The 16,411-nt window shown below is 40.9% G+C and overlaps 2 protein-coding genes across 4 annotated transcripts; one reads left to right on the forward strand and one right to left on the reverse strand.

Moving 5' to 3' along the window:
* The first annotated feature begins 1,502 nt into the window (after positions 1 to 1,502).
* Positions 1,503 to 8,603, forward strand: LOC310802106 (G/T mismatch-specific thymine DNA glycosylase-like). 3 transcript variants are annotated; one of them, XM_083666384.1, is made up of 11 exons: positions 1,589 to 1,617; positions 2,334 to 2,389; positions 4,923 to 5,092; positions 5,313 to 5,590; positions 5,765 to 5,834; positions 5,986 to 6,121; positions 6,262 to 6,344; positions 6,441 to 6,535; positions 6,631 to 6,802; positions 6,920 to 7,060; positions 7,180 to 8,603. In XM_083666384.1, exons 2-11 carry the CDS (start codon positions 2,334 to 2,336, stop codon positions 7,326 to 7,328), a joined length of 1,350 nt encoding a protein of 449 aa, XP_083522510.1. In that variant the 5' UTR covers positions 1,589 to 1,617; the 3' UTR covers positions 7,329 to 8,603. The 3 variants fall into 3 exon arrangements, with proteins under 3 accessions (XP_083522511.1, XP_083522510.1, XP_083522509.1); XM_083666385.1 differs by lacking the exon at positions 2,334 to 2,389 and having other exon boundaries at positions 1,503 to 1,617; XM_083666383.1 differs by lacking the exons at positions 1,589 to 1,617; positions 2,334 to 2,389 and having other exon boundaries at positions 2,448 to 5,092.
* Positions 8,604 to 9,205: 602 nt separating this feature from the next.
* Positions 9,206 to 14,667, reverse strand: LOC310802243 (patatin-like phospholipase domain-containing protein 2; the record flags this gene model as incomplete). Its single annotated transcript, XM_083666535.1, has 11 exons — positions 9,206 to 9,291; positions 9,400 to 9,545; positions 9,653 to 9,755; positions 11,254 to 11,303; positions 11,915 to 12,053; positions 12,273 to 12,377; positions 12,571 to 12,631; positions 12,738 to 12,947; positions 13,130 to 13,195; positions 13,986 to 14,218; positions 14,481 to 14,667. 11 exons carry the CDS (start codon positions 14,665 to 14,667, stop codon positions 9,206 to 9,208), a joined length of 1,386 nt encoding a protein of 461 aa, XP_083522661.1.
* Between the last annotated feature and the right edge of the window lie 1,744 nt (positions 14,668 to 16,411).

Consider the following 16,411-nt stretch of genomic DNA (forward strand, 5'->3'; position numbering starts at 1 on the left):
CTATTGTTCTTGCTCATACTTATTAGTGGGCTTTCTTCAGCAAATTCAACTATTCTTCTTCTTCAACAGTACTTATTATTACCCATATATACTGTATAACCCACTAACCAAACTGTCTTTTACTTTATCCGCCACCATAATCAAATCCATGTGCTCTTCTGCTCTTACCTTGGTCTGTGACCAGGCGCAAAAACCTCGCCAAGCTAAATCTTTCTATCTTTCTATCTAACTATCTAGATCTATCTAGAACTAACACATGTAACTTACAATTCCAATCCATGTTTACAATAATGGAAAGCAAAGCAGTTTAACAGTTACTCTGGTGGGCCCCGGTGGCAATACATTCATAAAACCAAAAGTTGATCTTGATTCCGAGGAGTTGCAGTGATAAATAGCCTTAGTCAGCAAGCTAACATACTACTCTCTGTTTGAGTCAGGTTGTCAAGTAGGTTAAATTAGCTGCATTAGCTAAGTAATTGAAAGAAAAGTAAATAGAACAAAATATAGCTTGCTCTCTCTCACTGCTCCTTTTCTTCAAAACTGTTCAACTTTTGTCTTTTTCTTTGAGTCAACTACTCACCACACTTCGCGCACTAGCAGTGCTAGCTGCAGCTTATGCTTACAGTACTAGATGAATTCTCTGATTCTTTGATTGGATGGGGAATATGTTAGTTCATACTGTGTAAGTCTATGGAAGGGGGTGAGAACCACAAGCCAAGGTTTTGTGTTGAAGTCATTGTAGCCAGAGGAGGACAGAAATTAGCTGTCCTCTGGCTACACCATGGTGCTACCCTAGAGGGTGCTGTTGAGACTACTCTAGACCTTCATTGCAAAACAGTGTGTTTTAATCAGGTATTTGGTGATATGTGAATATATTTAGTGTAGTTTTATCTAAAAAGGATCACTTTAAATGTTTCACAATTTTTTATTTCTCTGAAATCACTGAGTAGGATGGTCTTACCCTTTCTCCTCTGAGGAGCGTCCCCTAATTACAATTGTACAGAAAGATGAATACTGTTTACATTTTTACCACTTACTTTCGAAATCAGCGTCTGACGAGAAGGCGAGTGGATATGTCACAACGTATACTGACCCGAGTTTCCCATTTGGAAGTACTCCGACATGGAGGGTCGTTTAAGTGGTTATTCCCCACTCGAGAACTCGTATCTCCGAGTTTCCTACAGCTACCGAATGCACCATAACACGCTTAGTTATTGGAAGCCAATGAAAAGCAACCTCACAGAGTTTAAAAGTCTACGCAGAGCAAACCAATGTTAAAATAGGGGTTCATGGCTATGGTTGTACGGGAATATTTAGACTCATACACTCATATCGACTACATGTACAATCATTATAGATACACTATCAAACACAACAACATGTAAAATTCATACTTAACAACAAATTATTTTGCACCTCATAATAAAACATTGTAATTTTGAGTTCCCCTAAAAATCGATGTTGGTAGCTCCCATGTCAAAGTTGACTTGAGTGCAGTGCTGTCATGTCTCTTTGTTGCTTGCAGCATCCTTAGCAAATCTAATGCCTCGAGCGCGAAAGTGATTCAGTGAATCGTTTTCAAGGCAGAAAAAATATAATATCAATCACATCTTTAAGGTATGTATACATTCTCTTCGTTCGTAGTCAAGATTATGCCGCTTATTGCGAAGCAACTCAGTATAACATAGCGAAGTTAGCAAGTCATTCATCCATGCTAATTAGCAGAAAAGCTAGCTCGCCAGCACAACAAGCTAGCTAGGAAGATGCTAGCTTACTAGCAGATTTTTTTAAATGTTTTTGTCCAATAAAATGTATTCAATGAAATGGATGATATAGAAGTGGGTCATACACTGTTGACGCTTTGTTGAGTTACTGCGAAGGTACACGATAAACCTGAGCTAATATCTAGCTAGATTAGCTTTGCTAACGTTAGTGATTTAGCAATACAAAGGATGGCATAAAGCGAAACCGCCATAAATAGTTCTGTCAGGTCAGGAAGATGATAACTAGTTAACCTGCTAGTGAGGAAGCAAGTGACAGAGTTGATGAAGAATTGTTTTAGTTGTTGTTGGTTCGATGATAAAGTAGCCTTACGTGCTTCTCAGTCATACACGTACCTATGGCTAACGATAAAGCAGCAGTGGTTGGAGATATCATGTGTGATGTATCACAATTTCCTAAGTAAGATTTGTTTCTGAGTTTTCAGCCTGACACATGCCTTCATATTCATACACTGCCAGACTATTTTCAATTACTAATATGTAGATAATGCCCTAAGCCAATTGATGTGACCTGAATATTGATCTATTTAACTACATAAAACTACCTTAAAGATGGAAGAAAAGCTGTATGGATCTCTGCCTGTCCCCTCGGAATATCTTCAACAGTGGTGAGTTGTTACCCCCCCGTCAGAAAGTGGCCCAGGAAACAGATTTGGTTCAAAATCCCCCCTGAATGGCCAGGTGTTATGAATCTGAATTGAAAGCATGTGTGCTTAATTAATTTGAGTTGTTTTTATTGCATATTCTGGATTGTGCATTCTGTATCAGTTAAGTTTATCTACTAAATGCATTGATTTGTTTCTACAGTGCATTTTTAATATGGGTTATGAGATTGAGTGGATGGCCTAGTCAATTGCAACTGTACAAGAGGCTTCTCTCTCACGTTGTAAAAATATACATTGACTGAAACCGAAAAACACATCCCGTCAAAACCTGCTTGAAGATATCCTACTTGTTTGTTGTGTTGTTCTTACCTGCAGAAAGTTGAAATTAAGTCAAAATACTCACCAAAAGTTATGTTTTATCAGTGTTTCCCTGTGGCAGTTGCGTATTCCTGTTGTCAGTGCATGCCAAGCGCACCCTTTCCCCTAATCAAAATAAGTCTTTGACATCATGTGTTGTGAGAAGACTAACACAGTTTGCACTAGTCTTATTTTGATATGCAACTTGAGGGTAAAGTGTGCATGAGCTGGTACCCGGAATACACTACAGCCACGGGAAAACAAACTGATTTAAACATAACATCTGGTGAGTATTTTGACTTCATTTCAACTTTCAAGAACAACTCAACAAACAAGTAGGATATCTTGAAGAAGGTTTTTCTTCATCGATACATAATGCAACAATGTTTTCTTTGTTTCAGTACCATGAGCCACAGTTTAACAACTCACAATGATGTATGAGACATGCTAGACCGCATGCAAAAGCAGCAGGTCTGTGAAGCCAGGCTCGCTTGAAGCAGCGAGTCCATTTCCCTTGGCTGCGAGAGCGTTAGAGCCGTAGATGCAAAGAAATAAGCACATAAGATCAAATATAAATTGACAAATAATCTCAATCATCCTTAAAAACTAAGTAGGAAAATTTGCCTCCCATTATGAAGTGTAGCCGAAATGATTTTCAGATAGCTCCCCTTTAGGAAATATAGCCTTTTCTGTCATCAGATCAACGTTTTTGGCAGCGCATCTCATCTCGCTCTTGGTGCAGCACCCTGAAAACAAAACTAAGACGGTATGCTCTCGTTTTGGTGTTCATGTAGTTTCGACACAACAATTCCAACAAAAAAACAGAACACATTTACTTTAAGAACTATGGAGATTCAAAGTTTGGTAACAGAATGACCATCAACTCTCCCTGGGTTTTTAATGTAAATCTGTGACATTTGTGGTTTTGAGTGTCTTTCTTAATTATACCGAAAGAAAATGGTTTACACTATTGAAAAATGGCTTGCCCCCCTATTTATACAAAAGTGTCATGTACAGACACCCAATCTGCTCGTAGTTTGCCTCGGAGATAGCCTCTGCAAAATGAAAACGTTCTTTATTGTCTGCAACTTATGTAAGAAGGATCCTAAGAATCTGTCTTAGGGACACCACACCATATGTGTCAGTGCGCTCTTATGTCAAATCCCTTGCTGTCCTTTTTGTAAAAGTGTTCAACATGTATGTCTTCATTCTCAATGGCAGTTACTTGCACTACATATTTGTGTGATTTGCTGGCTTTGCTTTCCCCACTGTACTCAACAACAATGAAGTCAATGAATTTTGTGGAGCATGAGATGAGGATGTTGATGCAGCGGTTTGTAACTACTACTGTATGATTTCCCACTGTTTTTTTGTAGTCTCACTGTAGTCTCTGTAGTCCCACTGAAGTCTGTAAGTCTCCAAGTGTGCTGTGGGTATGATAGGGCTGTACCCGGAAGTTTGTTGGAAATATGTGAAATTCCACCGTGAAATTCAGTTCGAAGTTACAAACAACAACATCCTCCCTAATAATATAACACCCCCAAAATGGACTTGCCGTATTGGACATTAGCTGTTGTGTTTCTGCATGCGCACACGATTCAAAGAGGCAGCCACCAGAGACAGACAGGCGAAAATCTGTGAGTCCACTCCCCTAGAACAACCCTGGCAGTAACAATATGTTTATATGCAAACCGAGTGTTGGATAAAGAGTTTTTTTTCTGGAGCAAAATAACATATCTCCCTAATCACTACAACCATAAGGATGTTTTTTGCAAGCTTGAATGTTATGTACTGGACCTTTTTTTAAATTATTTAAATATACATTTTGGCCATCAGAAAATGCAGTTGAAATGCTGCCATACTATTGTACAAAGCCTGAATGCAAGGAAAGCCTGAATCTGAGTGTGCACACACAAGAACATACACTGATAATAGTCGCTTATCATAATGAGTTTGTTGCGTCATTAATTTGAATACATTCAAATATGTATAAAACAAAAAAAATCATACAACCAAACAAAATTTTGCCGACCAAGGGTCTACTGACCAACCAATCGACGAGTCGACTAATCCGGGGCGGCCCTAGGGCATTGTGTACTTTTTTCACAAGTATTTATTTGATAGGTTTCTGTAATAATGTTAATACCCTGCTCCGTTTCGTTTTGTCTTTCTTGTACAGGATCCAGTCTACTCAGCAACTTCAAGCCCTACAGGCGCAGCAGTTTCCCGGCATAAACCATCATCATAATCATCACTACTTGGAGGGACCAAGAGAGGAGAGGGTCATAGGACAGATGGCTGTCAATCACGACCCCATGTCTCAGCAGGAGCCCACCGACCTAGTGAAAGGTACTGTGATCCAATATCGCACACGGACAGAGAGCAGTTGTCATAAGAATGTGTGATCCTCAATGATTTTTATTACTGGCCATGGATTGAAGTTATATGTGGGTGAAATGCTTTCGGGTCCATTGCTCACATGATCAACGAATCACAGTGCTCACTTAATGCAGTGATAGTTGGTGTAAAGGTTCACGGGGTAATTTGAGGTCGTCTCCCCTTCTTGCAGCTCCAGCGAAAAAGAGAGGGAGAGCTGCACAACCAAAGGAACCCAAGCCTCCTAAAATACCCAAGGCGCCAAAGGAACCAAAGGCTCCCAAGGCCAAACCGGGTCCCAAGCCTAAGAAAGGCAAGGAGGCCAACGAGGCTGACGGTAAGCAGGAGAAGATAGACGAAACCTTCAAGAAGGTGAAGAAGAAAAGGGACCGCTTCAAGGGCATGACTGAGGAAGAGGTCATGACCAAAACCCTGCCAGACATTCTTGAGTACAACCTGGACTATGTGATTGTGAGTTCAACAGTCCATTGCTTTTAGCCAGACAATTCAACAATGATTATTTGTCTCAATTCCAAATCGACCCTCAGGCACCTCTGTAAGCCTGGAGCCTACACCTGAGATGAGTGCATCCTCGGATTGGTTGTTATAATCTGTAGAGTAAAATCCACTACTGTTTTCTTCTAGATTGGTATAAACCCAGGTCTGAATGCAGCCTATATTGGACGGTGGTTCCCTGGTCCTGGAAACCATTTTTGTAAGTTTTTTTTTTTTTTTTTTTTGTAAGAACTTTGTTCCCATATTGAATTGTGAACAACCATTTGTTAAACTCTTGCTAATCCCCACAACATACTTTTACAGTGATTTCAGTATGATGCAATGAGTGACTGAATACCTTTCCTCTTCAGGGAAGTGTCTGTTCTTATCTGGATTCACTGATGTGCAGCTTGACCATCTGGCGGACACCAGCTTGCCAGAAAAGTGCAAGATCGGTTTCACCAACATGGTCGCAAGGACAACGCCAGGAAGCAAAGACCTCTCAACGTAATTATCAGAACATTGACATAGCCCATGTCTGTCAGAAATGTTAATTAGGGAAACCACAGTTTTTTTTGTCAGTACTTGAATGGCCTCTTGGTGGGAAATAGTGTTTGTCTCAAACTGTGCAATATATGTTTTTACAGCAAAGAGCTTCGTGAGGGGGGCAAAATTCTTGTTGAGAAGCTGATTAAATACAAGCCTCTCATTGCTGTTTTCAATGGAAAATGTAAGTACAGGTTTACCAACAAGATGAGAGAAGAGAACATTGGAGACAATTTGACTGCCATGTGACTTGATAACCACTGAAATTGTTTCTTTGAAGGTATCTACGAAATGTTCTGCAGAGAGATGTTTGGGAAAAAGCCCAAGACACTTACATTTGGTCTGCAGCCGCACACAATCCCTGACTGTGAAGTGGTAAGAGCGCTACCATCTTTTTATTTGTTATTGTGGTGCTGGTATCCTCTATTTTTGATGAATAGATGATAACACATTCCATTTATCCCCTACAGGCATTGTACCTGATGCCCTCCTCCAGTGCCCGCTGTGCCCAGTTTCCACGCGCCCAAGACAAAGTGCACTATTACATCAAGCTGAGGGAGCTGCGGGACAAGCTCAAGGGCGTGGCCCGAAGTGATGAAATTGAGGAGTTAAAGTACTCCTTCGATCTGGGATTGGCCAAAGGTAACATAACTGATTGATGCCTTTGCCATGAAAACAACCTTTTTGGTTAATTGAACGAGCTGTACTAGAACTCAGGCAAATTGTGAGGTTTCATTTGTTTCTTCCTCCCTCGCACAGAGGACGCCAAGAGAATGGCTATAAAGGAGGAGCAGTACGACCCTGGCTACGAGGACGCTTTCGGAGGAGCATATGGTGCAGCTGGGCCTGAAGAAGGCCAGAGCAACGGTCACTGTACCTTCTCAGCTGCTGAAAAAACAGGTCAGCTAAATTGAAATGATTCCATTCATTGACATAATGTGTACACTTGTTGTTGAGATTCTTTAGATTAAACTTCAAAAGGGTTTAACATGTACAAGCCATCTCTACTTCATTTTCAGATGCTGCAGAGAAGGCGACTACCTCCCAAACTACTACCACCACAGAGGGTCAACTCCCAGACGGACAGTGGATGAAGCAGTCCTTTGCTGATGGGATCCCAGACATTGTTGGCTCTAAAGAACCCCAGGCATGGGCGGGCAATGTATAAGGAAGGGGAAAGGGCTTCTGAAAGGCCGAACTGGATGTGCATAGACCTCAACCCCATCCTCTCTTTACAAGAAGCTGCACCTCAGTTTCAAGACTGTTCTCAAATTGTAGCCTTTTTGTTTTTTTGTATTAGCCAATTAGTGGGATATACACTTTTAACTCGATAGATGAACTTGTCAAAGCAGATACTTTTTAGAGGTGAAGTTTATCCTTTTTTTTTGGTCATGTGTTTGATTGTCCTCAAGGCAGTCTGTTAAATATGTGAAATCAGGGACTCGACAATGATGCTTGATTGTCTTGGAGAAAGTCGCTTATTTAAACCATTTTATTTGTGTTGTATACTTTACTGCAAGATGATGCAGTAGGTGTAGGTAGGCATACTGTATTGGCTACTGACAGTAGGCCCTCACTCAAACTTACACAAGTTTAAAGGTTAAAAGACTCCTAAGTGAACCTTTGGCATAACATTATACAGTAAGATGATACTGCAAATAATGTGTTGTGAAGTTTAGGATAAGCTAGTTATTCTAGTTTTATAAATTCTGTGCCAAAAACAGGTACCGAGTGATCACATGAAAGAACGAGACACATGGTCAAAAGTGATCCCACAGGGATGTTTTAGCAATTTCTTCGCAAGCCTTTTTATCATGGAGTTACAATACTCAAATGGGTGCTATTTTTGCTTTATAATAGGATGTTTAGTATATTTCGTATGTTTATGAAAATGTAGTTCTGTTATTAAATTCTCATTGGATTTTTTTCTATTTTACTTTTTCCTTACTTTACAGTGTGAAATGAGATATTACACAAGGAATGTTGGTTCGGAACAGATATAATCAGTGGTACGCTATAGTCAAAAGCGTTCAATGCAGGCATTGCAAAAGCACAGCAAGAACAACTTCCATTTGCACTGTTTGCCAAGAAACTGCTCATGCGTCAACTTATGGATGCAAAATGTAATATGAAAATAAGTGGTTGTATAGTACATTTTTATATGAATGCATACTCCTACCATTTGTCAGAGGTTATTGTACTTTAGCATTACTGTCTGTCATAACTCACGATCACATCCTCCTTAAGTTCGCACTGGGCAACAAAAGTTATTGTTAAATCATAGGCCACAAGTGTGAGGTCACTGCTGTTAAATGAATTTGGGTTGGATTATTGTGAAATGTAGTGGCAGCTACTTCACTTTTCAAATGTTTGTATTTGTTTATTCTGGACTGGTTACTTTGTGACCGATGTGGATTTTAATAAAAACTTATTTTTGCCCGTTTTTCTTTAAAACGATTTCTTCAAATTAATTTAACGAATTACCATGAAGAATCTCAGGCTGAATAGTCTCAACATTTGTCGAAAGGATGAGAGTTAAGTGACTATGCTCTCTCCAAACACTGTTGAGGATTAATGATTTATTCCTCCCTCCAAGCTGATAAAGAGTGAATCTCAAAAGTATTGCCTCAATACTACACATACTTTCCTTGCTCCTGCTTAAAAAGCATTGGAGGAAATTGTCGAAGGGGAGGAATCTCCGATATTGTTCTCCAATACTTTTTGAAGTAAGAGAGGAATTGAGGAAAAACTTTGAGATTCACCCATTGTCAGATGGACAAGATGCCCTTCAACCAAGCCGCCCCCCCCCCCTCCGCTCCTGTTTATCTTGTGACACCCAGGCCTGGGCTGTCTTCAGTTTTTTTTTTTTTTTTTTTTTCAGGCATGATATTGTCAGTCATGTTTGCTGAAGTGCCTGTGATGGGAGATCATTCTGACCAGAAGGGCTATATGGGTGCTCACACCACTCAAAGATTCAGGGTATTTTTTTCCTTGATCCCTTGGACTTTCTCATTCTTCTCTTTGCGCATTGGGTTGTTTCTGATCCTAAACCTTGACCAGATACATCTCTGATTCCTCTATATGGTTCCAAGCCTGAAGGCAGGCTTCTGTACCTCCTTGGAGAAGGATCACTGTTAAGAAAAGCACATTATTGAGGCAATTGATCAAGTTATATACATTGCTTTGAGAATCAAAGAGTCAAGATGGCTGAAATCCCTGGGAAAGAAACATTTCAGTACTTTTGAAGCACACCGACACAGGGTTTGTGGACACATACCTGTCCGATTTCTGAGCTCCCCCCTTCCATATCCGTTTGCATATGTCACCAACCAAACCATACATCCAGCGCATACCAGATGACATGTCTGGGATCCAGTCCACTAGTCTGAAGTACATCAACAAAATAACAATTTCTCATTTTGCATCTGGTACAGGAGTATGATATTACACTGAAAACCTGTCACCACAAATTGGTTATTGGGGGTAACTTACCTCTTAGTCATGGAATATGCCAACTCCACTGGGGGGAGGATGTATGAGGCAACTGAGGCAAACCGACTACCGGCATTCTTCTCCCTGCACGCTTCACACAACACTGACACACAGACATGACACCCATGAAACACTCATCATGGCCGAATACTAACACACAGAGTTCATCCAACCAAACTAAAACGAGCACAGCAACATACAGAGCAGATAGATTTTCACAAAATCAGATTTCGTTTCCCTTTTTAATGGGTACAGGTAGGTTTTCAACACTCTGCTCATCCAGCCATCAGTGCTGCTTGCGTGGGGTGTTGAGTCTCTGGAGAAGCATGGTCTTGGTTGACTGTCTCTTCAGCAGTGGCCTCTGTTGGCTCATTCACCATCTCAAAGCAAGAGGGTGTTGAAGTCAGCATACTAGCAGAAGGGTACTCGGTTTGTAGGTGGTCTTAAATACATATTATGTCAATGAATGGATACATTTGCAATATAGTATCAACTTTAATGGACAAAATAACATTACCCTAAATAATTTTTTATCAATATGAAACCAAAAGTGAGTAAGAACAGAGGAGCTTACCGTGCTCTTATAAGAATCTAAGCGCATCTTTGTAGCCGTTCTGGCAAATCATCATCTGTTAGGCATAGATCATTTGGTAGTGTTTGTAATTAAATGTACTGCCTTTTTTACCGCCACACTGAATTCTCACTACCAGTGTTAAGGTAAATTCCTGTCATGTGTTAATCCATTTGAAATTGAGTCTACATCACAACAAAATGTGGAAAAAGTGAAGGGGTCTGAATACTTTCTGAAACCACTGTATATCAACATTTTTGTCCATTCAGTAAGTCATAATTGTAAGACACTGTAGGCATACTGTACCAACAAAATAATTAAAGACCATTATTTAAGCAGCAAAGATCTTCATTTAATTAATTGGTTCTGTTTTGTGACATATTCCAGTGAAACATTACAATGAATGAGTTCACTGACTTGATGACAATGGGGGACATGGGTCCTCCAAGGCACTGGGGCTTGAGACTGGCTCCGATGTGATATTATGCATCCACCAGACTGCTCGACTTAGGCCAAAACCCCAACTGCCCCCTGCTTTGGTTGATGATGGCAAACCACCCTCATCAAATGTTAATTTGGGGGGTGAAGTTTGGGTGGGGGGCTGTTGTAGGATACTGCTGTGGGTGTCCCAGTAGCAGTTCTTGGAGGTCACAACCGAGGACAGAGGCAGAGGCCTGTTCCTCTCCTTTCTGTGCCCACAGCTCCAGGCCTGAAGGTAGGCTGCTGCACCCCCACACAGGAGCCTCACTGCATGTTTACACACACAGACACACACACACTGACTTCACATCTTTTACTGATTTTCCATTTCTAGGAATCATAGTCTAATGCTCAAGAATAACAAATACAGCACAAATGTGAATATCATAATGGTAGTGCACTCTTGGACATCAGTCTACTGACTAGGCTAATTGTTCTAAGAAGAAGGACTGAAATAACAGCACATAAACATGAGAGCATTTGCCGACACACCTGTCTGTTTCTTGAGCTGTCCCCTTCCATGCCTGTTTGTAAATGTGACCAGCCATACCATACAGCCAGTGCATATCAGATGGCACGTCTGGGATCCAGTCCACAAGTCTGAAGGGCATTATCACATTATCATGTCAACATAATTACCTACCTTTATTCATTAAAGATACGAACTATACATTTATCCCATTTATAACTTGAAGACAGTCCATGGACTCAAGATTGTTTGATAACTCACAGTAGCTACCGCATCGCTCAGTGCAAAAAATGTGAGTGGTAGAACCCCTGTTAACATGCCTGAAGCCAAAACATGTCCACAGTGACTGCTTATATGCATTCAATTATTATTTATTTTTCTATATTTGATAGTACTGCCTGTATTATTTACTTATTGGATCAACCCTGGGCTACAGCACCCAAAGACACATTCATTAGAACTCTACTTTCTTAGAGCCGAGTGCGTCTTTTCCTGATTTTTAGCATGCTTCAGAACAGCCCAATCATAACAGGCATATTCATGTCCCTTGAATTACCACTTTAACTAGGTGACATGCATGATTGCCACATATCTGGTTCATCAATGCTCACTTTATGGAACACATACCGCATTCTTCACTGAGGTTATAAAAGGTCCCCCACTACAATTAATGCTTTGAGACCAAGTGAAAGGTGCTAAAGAAATCCATTGAAATGATATCATGACATTGGCGGACCCTTACCTCTGAGCCATGGAGTAGGCCGACTCCACTAGAAGAGTGCAGGGCATCAGCATGTAAGAGGCCACTCGTACTGGGAGCAGCTCTGTCACCTGGGCAAACATACTCCCTGCATGTCTCTCCCTGCACGCCTCACACAACACTGACAACAACAACGCTGAAACACTCATAGGCAACAGACAAAACAATAACACAAGCCTTGAGGACATCCATACAGATTAAAACTGAAAAGATATACTGTACGCTATGTTTATAGAGGTCAATGGAGCCCTGGCCTTGTGTTGAGCAACGGTTGGGAAAATGTTGACATCAAGAAAAGCTAAATGATGTTTAATGAGTATGATAAAGTAGATTGTGTTACCCTTTTTAACAAGGACTGGTAGGTTTTCAATACTTTGTTCATCCAGCCACCAGTGATGCTTGCGTGGGGGGTTGAGTCTCCGTAGCAGCTTAGTCCTGGTGGCCTCTGTTGGGTCATTCACCATCTCACAGCAAGAGGGTCTAGAAGAGTCTCTTTCAGTCAACATACTGGCAGAGGGACACTCAGTTGGTAGGAGGTCTAGATTTTACATCAATGAATGAAGAAATCTATTTGAGAAAAATCTTCATGAATATGAGTTATTGAACATCAACAGTCTGTAGTAAAGACAGCAACTCACTGTGCTCTTGTAAGAACCGAAGAGCATCCATGTACCCATTGTGGCATATCTCCGCCATTGTCTGTCAAACATAAATCGCATGGTAGAGTAAATGAAAACAACTGCATTGCTCTAGATTCTCACTAAAAAGATTAGAATCAAGAGTCCGAACTTTCACTGTAGCTCACCTCAGGCTCCGGTGGGAAAAGTGAGTTGGTCAATCGTATCATGTTGTAAGTGTTTATCTGGATACTGACATTATTGAAGCGCATCTCATGGAAGTTCAGAGTGCTCTCTCTGGGGCAGACATCACTCTCACCAGAGAATGGGGAAACTGTGATGGTGTTCTTCACGTCAAAATGTGGCAAATTGTTGCTAATGGCACCATCCACATAACGCTATATAGAGAGAGGTGTCAAGATACTTCTGTACATAGAAGGGAAGAATTGATAGTCAATGAAATAACATTCAGACTGCTGGTAAAACAAGCAACATGACATATAGGCAAATTGTACAGGCTGAGGAGAGTGCAAAACTAAATAAGTCAAGTTTGAGTTAAGGTTAATACTTGTTAACTCACCACTCCACGGTAAGAAGGTGGAATCACACCACAATAAAATGGGAGAAAGCAGCTACATATGAGGGCCTATGGATATAAAATATATTGGAAAAAAGTAGCATTTGTAATGGGGTAGGAATTCTACTTACATACAACTTGTGATCTACTGTGTAGGGGCCTATGATGGTAACTTTTGCATGCCTGCTCTTAAAATGTTTCAATCAATTATTACTGTGGCTTACAGTAGCTTTCACAGGGTCCAGAAAGGAAAAGCAACTGTTTCACTATGAGAGGCTTCCCTTGAGTTGCAAAAATATACACTCACCGAACACTTTATTAGGAACACTGTACTAATACTGGGTATGGCCTCCCTTTGCTCTGAAAACAGCCTCAATTCTTCCACCACCATGAGAAGGTGTACCTAACAAAGTGTTCGGTGAGTGTACATGGACTTAAAACGAAAAACACATGGCCGCACTATTATGCTGAATAAAAACCTGCTTCAAGATATCCATATTTGCTTATTGTGTTGTCTCTTCAAGTCAAAATACTTAGTTTTTCTACGTGGCGGTGGTGTGTTCCGTACCCCTTCCCCTCATCAAAATAAGAGTCTTCGACATTACGTGTTACGCTTGGAGGTAAATGGAAGGGTGCGCTTGACAAGAGCGGGCAGCCAGAATACACCACCAACTGAAAAAACATAACTTCTGGTGAGTATTTAAAATTCATTTCAACTGACTGCAAAAAGGAACACAACAAACAAGTAGGATATCTTGAAGCAGGTATTTATCCAGCTTTATAGTGCGGGCATGTGTTTTTCGGCTTCAGTCTATGTGTATCTTTGCAACTCGTCCTGTCTTAGACTATACTATTGTACCTGGATGAGTTCCTCTTTATTGTCAAACTCTGATGCCAACACATTCTTCCCATCGGACACTCGGGTGAGGGACACATATAGTTTTCCAGAGGCACGGAGGTGGGCATCATCTGGTAAGTAACAGACCAGAGAGTCACGGACTATCTTCAGCAGGTTGAAAGAGGGGTGTAAAGTACCAAGGCATCGCTTTCTGCCCTCTTTGGCCATTGACATCAAATTCTCACAGCATTGCTCTGTAAGGAGAAAAATACATTGTATTTGCTCTCTGAGCATCCGAAAATACAGGTAGGCCCTGATGGACAATAAAAATGAGGATATTTCTAGAGGCATGGCCAAGCAATAGTTGTCATGTAATAATACCACCCCCCACATCTCCTTCTACACCTCTCCAACTCATAGCACAATGGTTACAAATATGATTAAAAATAATATGATTAAAAATAACGAACTTCCTCAGAAGTGTAGGTAACAAATATCCATTAGCCCACTACTTACCAATAGGCGTTCCAATGGCAAGCACCGCGGCAATTATTGCACCTACCGAGGCCCCATAGATTTTGGATGCGCCTTGAACAAGTTGTGGGACTCGCTCAAGGAAACAACTGGAGGCACCCACATAATAAATGCCCATGAACCCACAACCAGCAAAAGAAATATTCCATTCGTCTTTCAAGTAGAACATATTTGAAACTCAAGACTGCTTGATTTTGATAAAATCATGCGACTCACAGGTCGCACCAAAGGTTTAGGCACAGCTGGTGTCAATCAGGGTAACCTCGTCCCTAGGCTATAGCTCTCAGCGGGTGTAAGAGTCTGGGAACGAGATTAATCACAGGCTGTGTTACAATCCATACGGATAATCCTGATTCCCTACACACTGCATCTAACTGGTTTATTTCCCCTATACTAATCGAGTTCCTGAATTGGAAATAACCACTAGAACGACGCTCCAAATCGGAGTTCCAAGTGGGAAACTAGGACCAGTATGATAGCCGAGTTTACGAGTTCGGACCGTTCAAGTGATTTGAAGTTGAAAACTCCAAACAGCATGAACGCCCGCACGTGATGGCTAACGTTTACCAGTTATAACCGCTTTAACTTTAAATTGTGCAAGTTTACAACTCTCCAAAACGCATAGTGTTTTCAACATCTTAGAAAAACATTGTTGTTTGCTCGAGGATGATCCCCGATTTTCCCACTTGTTGCACACTCGGAGCTCGTATTTCCGATTTTCCGACTTGTCTTGAACGACCTTGAAAACACGCTGATTTGGACAGTAAATGGTAAAACAATAATATTAATATTTCTGTACAATTTCAACATACTTAATTGTGAACAATCACATGTGTTAGTATAATGTATGTTAGTAGTTTATTCACTATGAATTGCAAACCAAATATCATTGGTTGCAGAGTTGTTCCCACGTCAAAAGCACTCGACTGTATTCCTGTCGTAGTTATAACTTCACCAACTGGGTATGAGGCGTTATCCGTTGTTCTGAAGTGACCACCTGCGCCAAGCCTCTGTATCCGTTTTCTGTAGCACCAGATGTGTATGCTGTCATCAGATGAGGTCACCATAAGAACTGGTGTGTTCAAGGGGGATGAAAACCTAGAGTTTAACATAAGGGACATTTTCTATGGGGTACCCTGACGTACACATCTGTATTGGGGTTAGAAAGATGCACGCACGCACGCACACACAGAGCTCACTGGGTTGACACAGTAATGCTACAGTACTAATGATTTAAGTCACCTGTGCATGTCATGCAGGCCCATCTCTGATATACAGTGCCCTGCATAAGTAATGGGACAGTGAAGCATTTTACTGATGTTTCTAATCGTTTTTTTTCCAGATTTTTCAGCCTAATAATGGCTTCCTTGATTAACCCTTTGGCAGTCATGTTGACAGCGTAGAGCAGCTAAGCGGGTATCGAACTCACAATCTTCCGCTTACAAAACCGGCTGAGCCAGCTACATGTGAGAAAACGTGTTCTTTATTTGAAGGAGAAGACAAACTACTTCTTACTTTTAGCTATTTATTTATATGTCAGAATTCTAGGCTTGTACAAGGACCACTTTTGGCGAAGAAAATCACAGTCAGCAAGCTGTTAATCTGTAACCAACCCTCCAAAAATGGATGCATTCAAACAGTCAAACAAAGTATTTACAGTATACAAAATGGTTGTGATTGGCTATTTGGTTGGGGAGGAACCGCGGTTTAGACTTGGCATCCCTTGTTGTTCACGGGCTGGTCACACCATTCATCCCAGCTGCGGGGTCAGCACCCTGTAAGAGATAAGACACCTACTCTGGTATGTCTTCCCTAGCCTGGTATTGTTCCACTATAGTTCTTTTGTGTAAGCGTGTGTTGCAACATCTTTCTTGATGACCTGGCTTAACCTCTCCATGTATTAATCCAACGTA

Source organism: Argentina silus (assembly GCF_951799395.1).
Source record: "Argentina silus genome assembly, chromosome: 3".
NCBI classification, from domain to species: domain Eukaryota; kingdom Metazoa; phylum Chordata; class Actinopteri; order Argentiniformes; family Argentinidae; genus Argentina; species Argentina silus.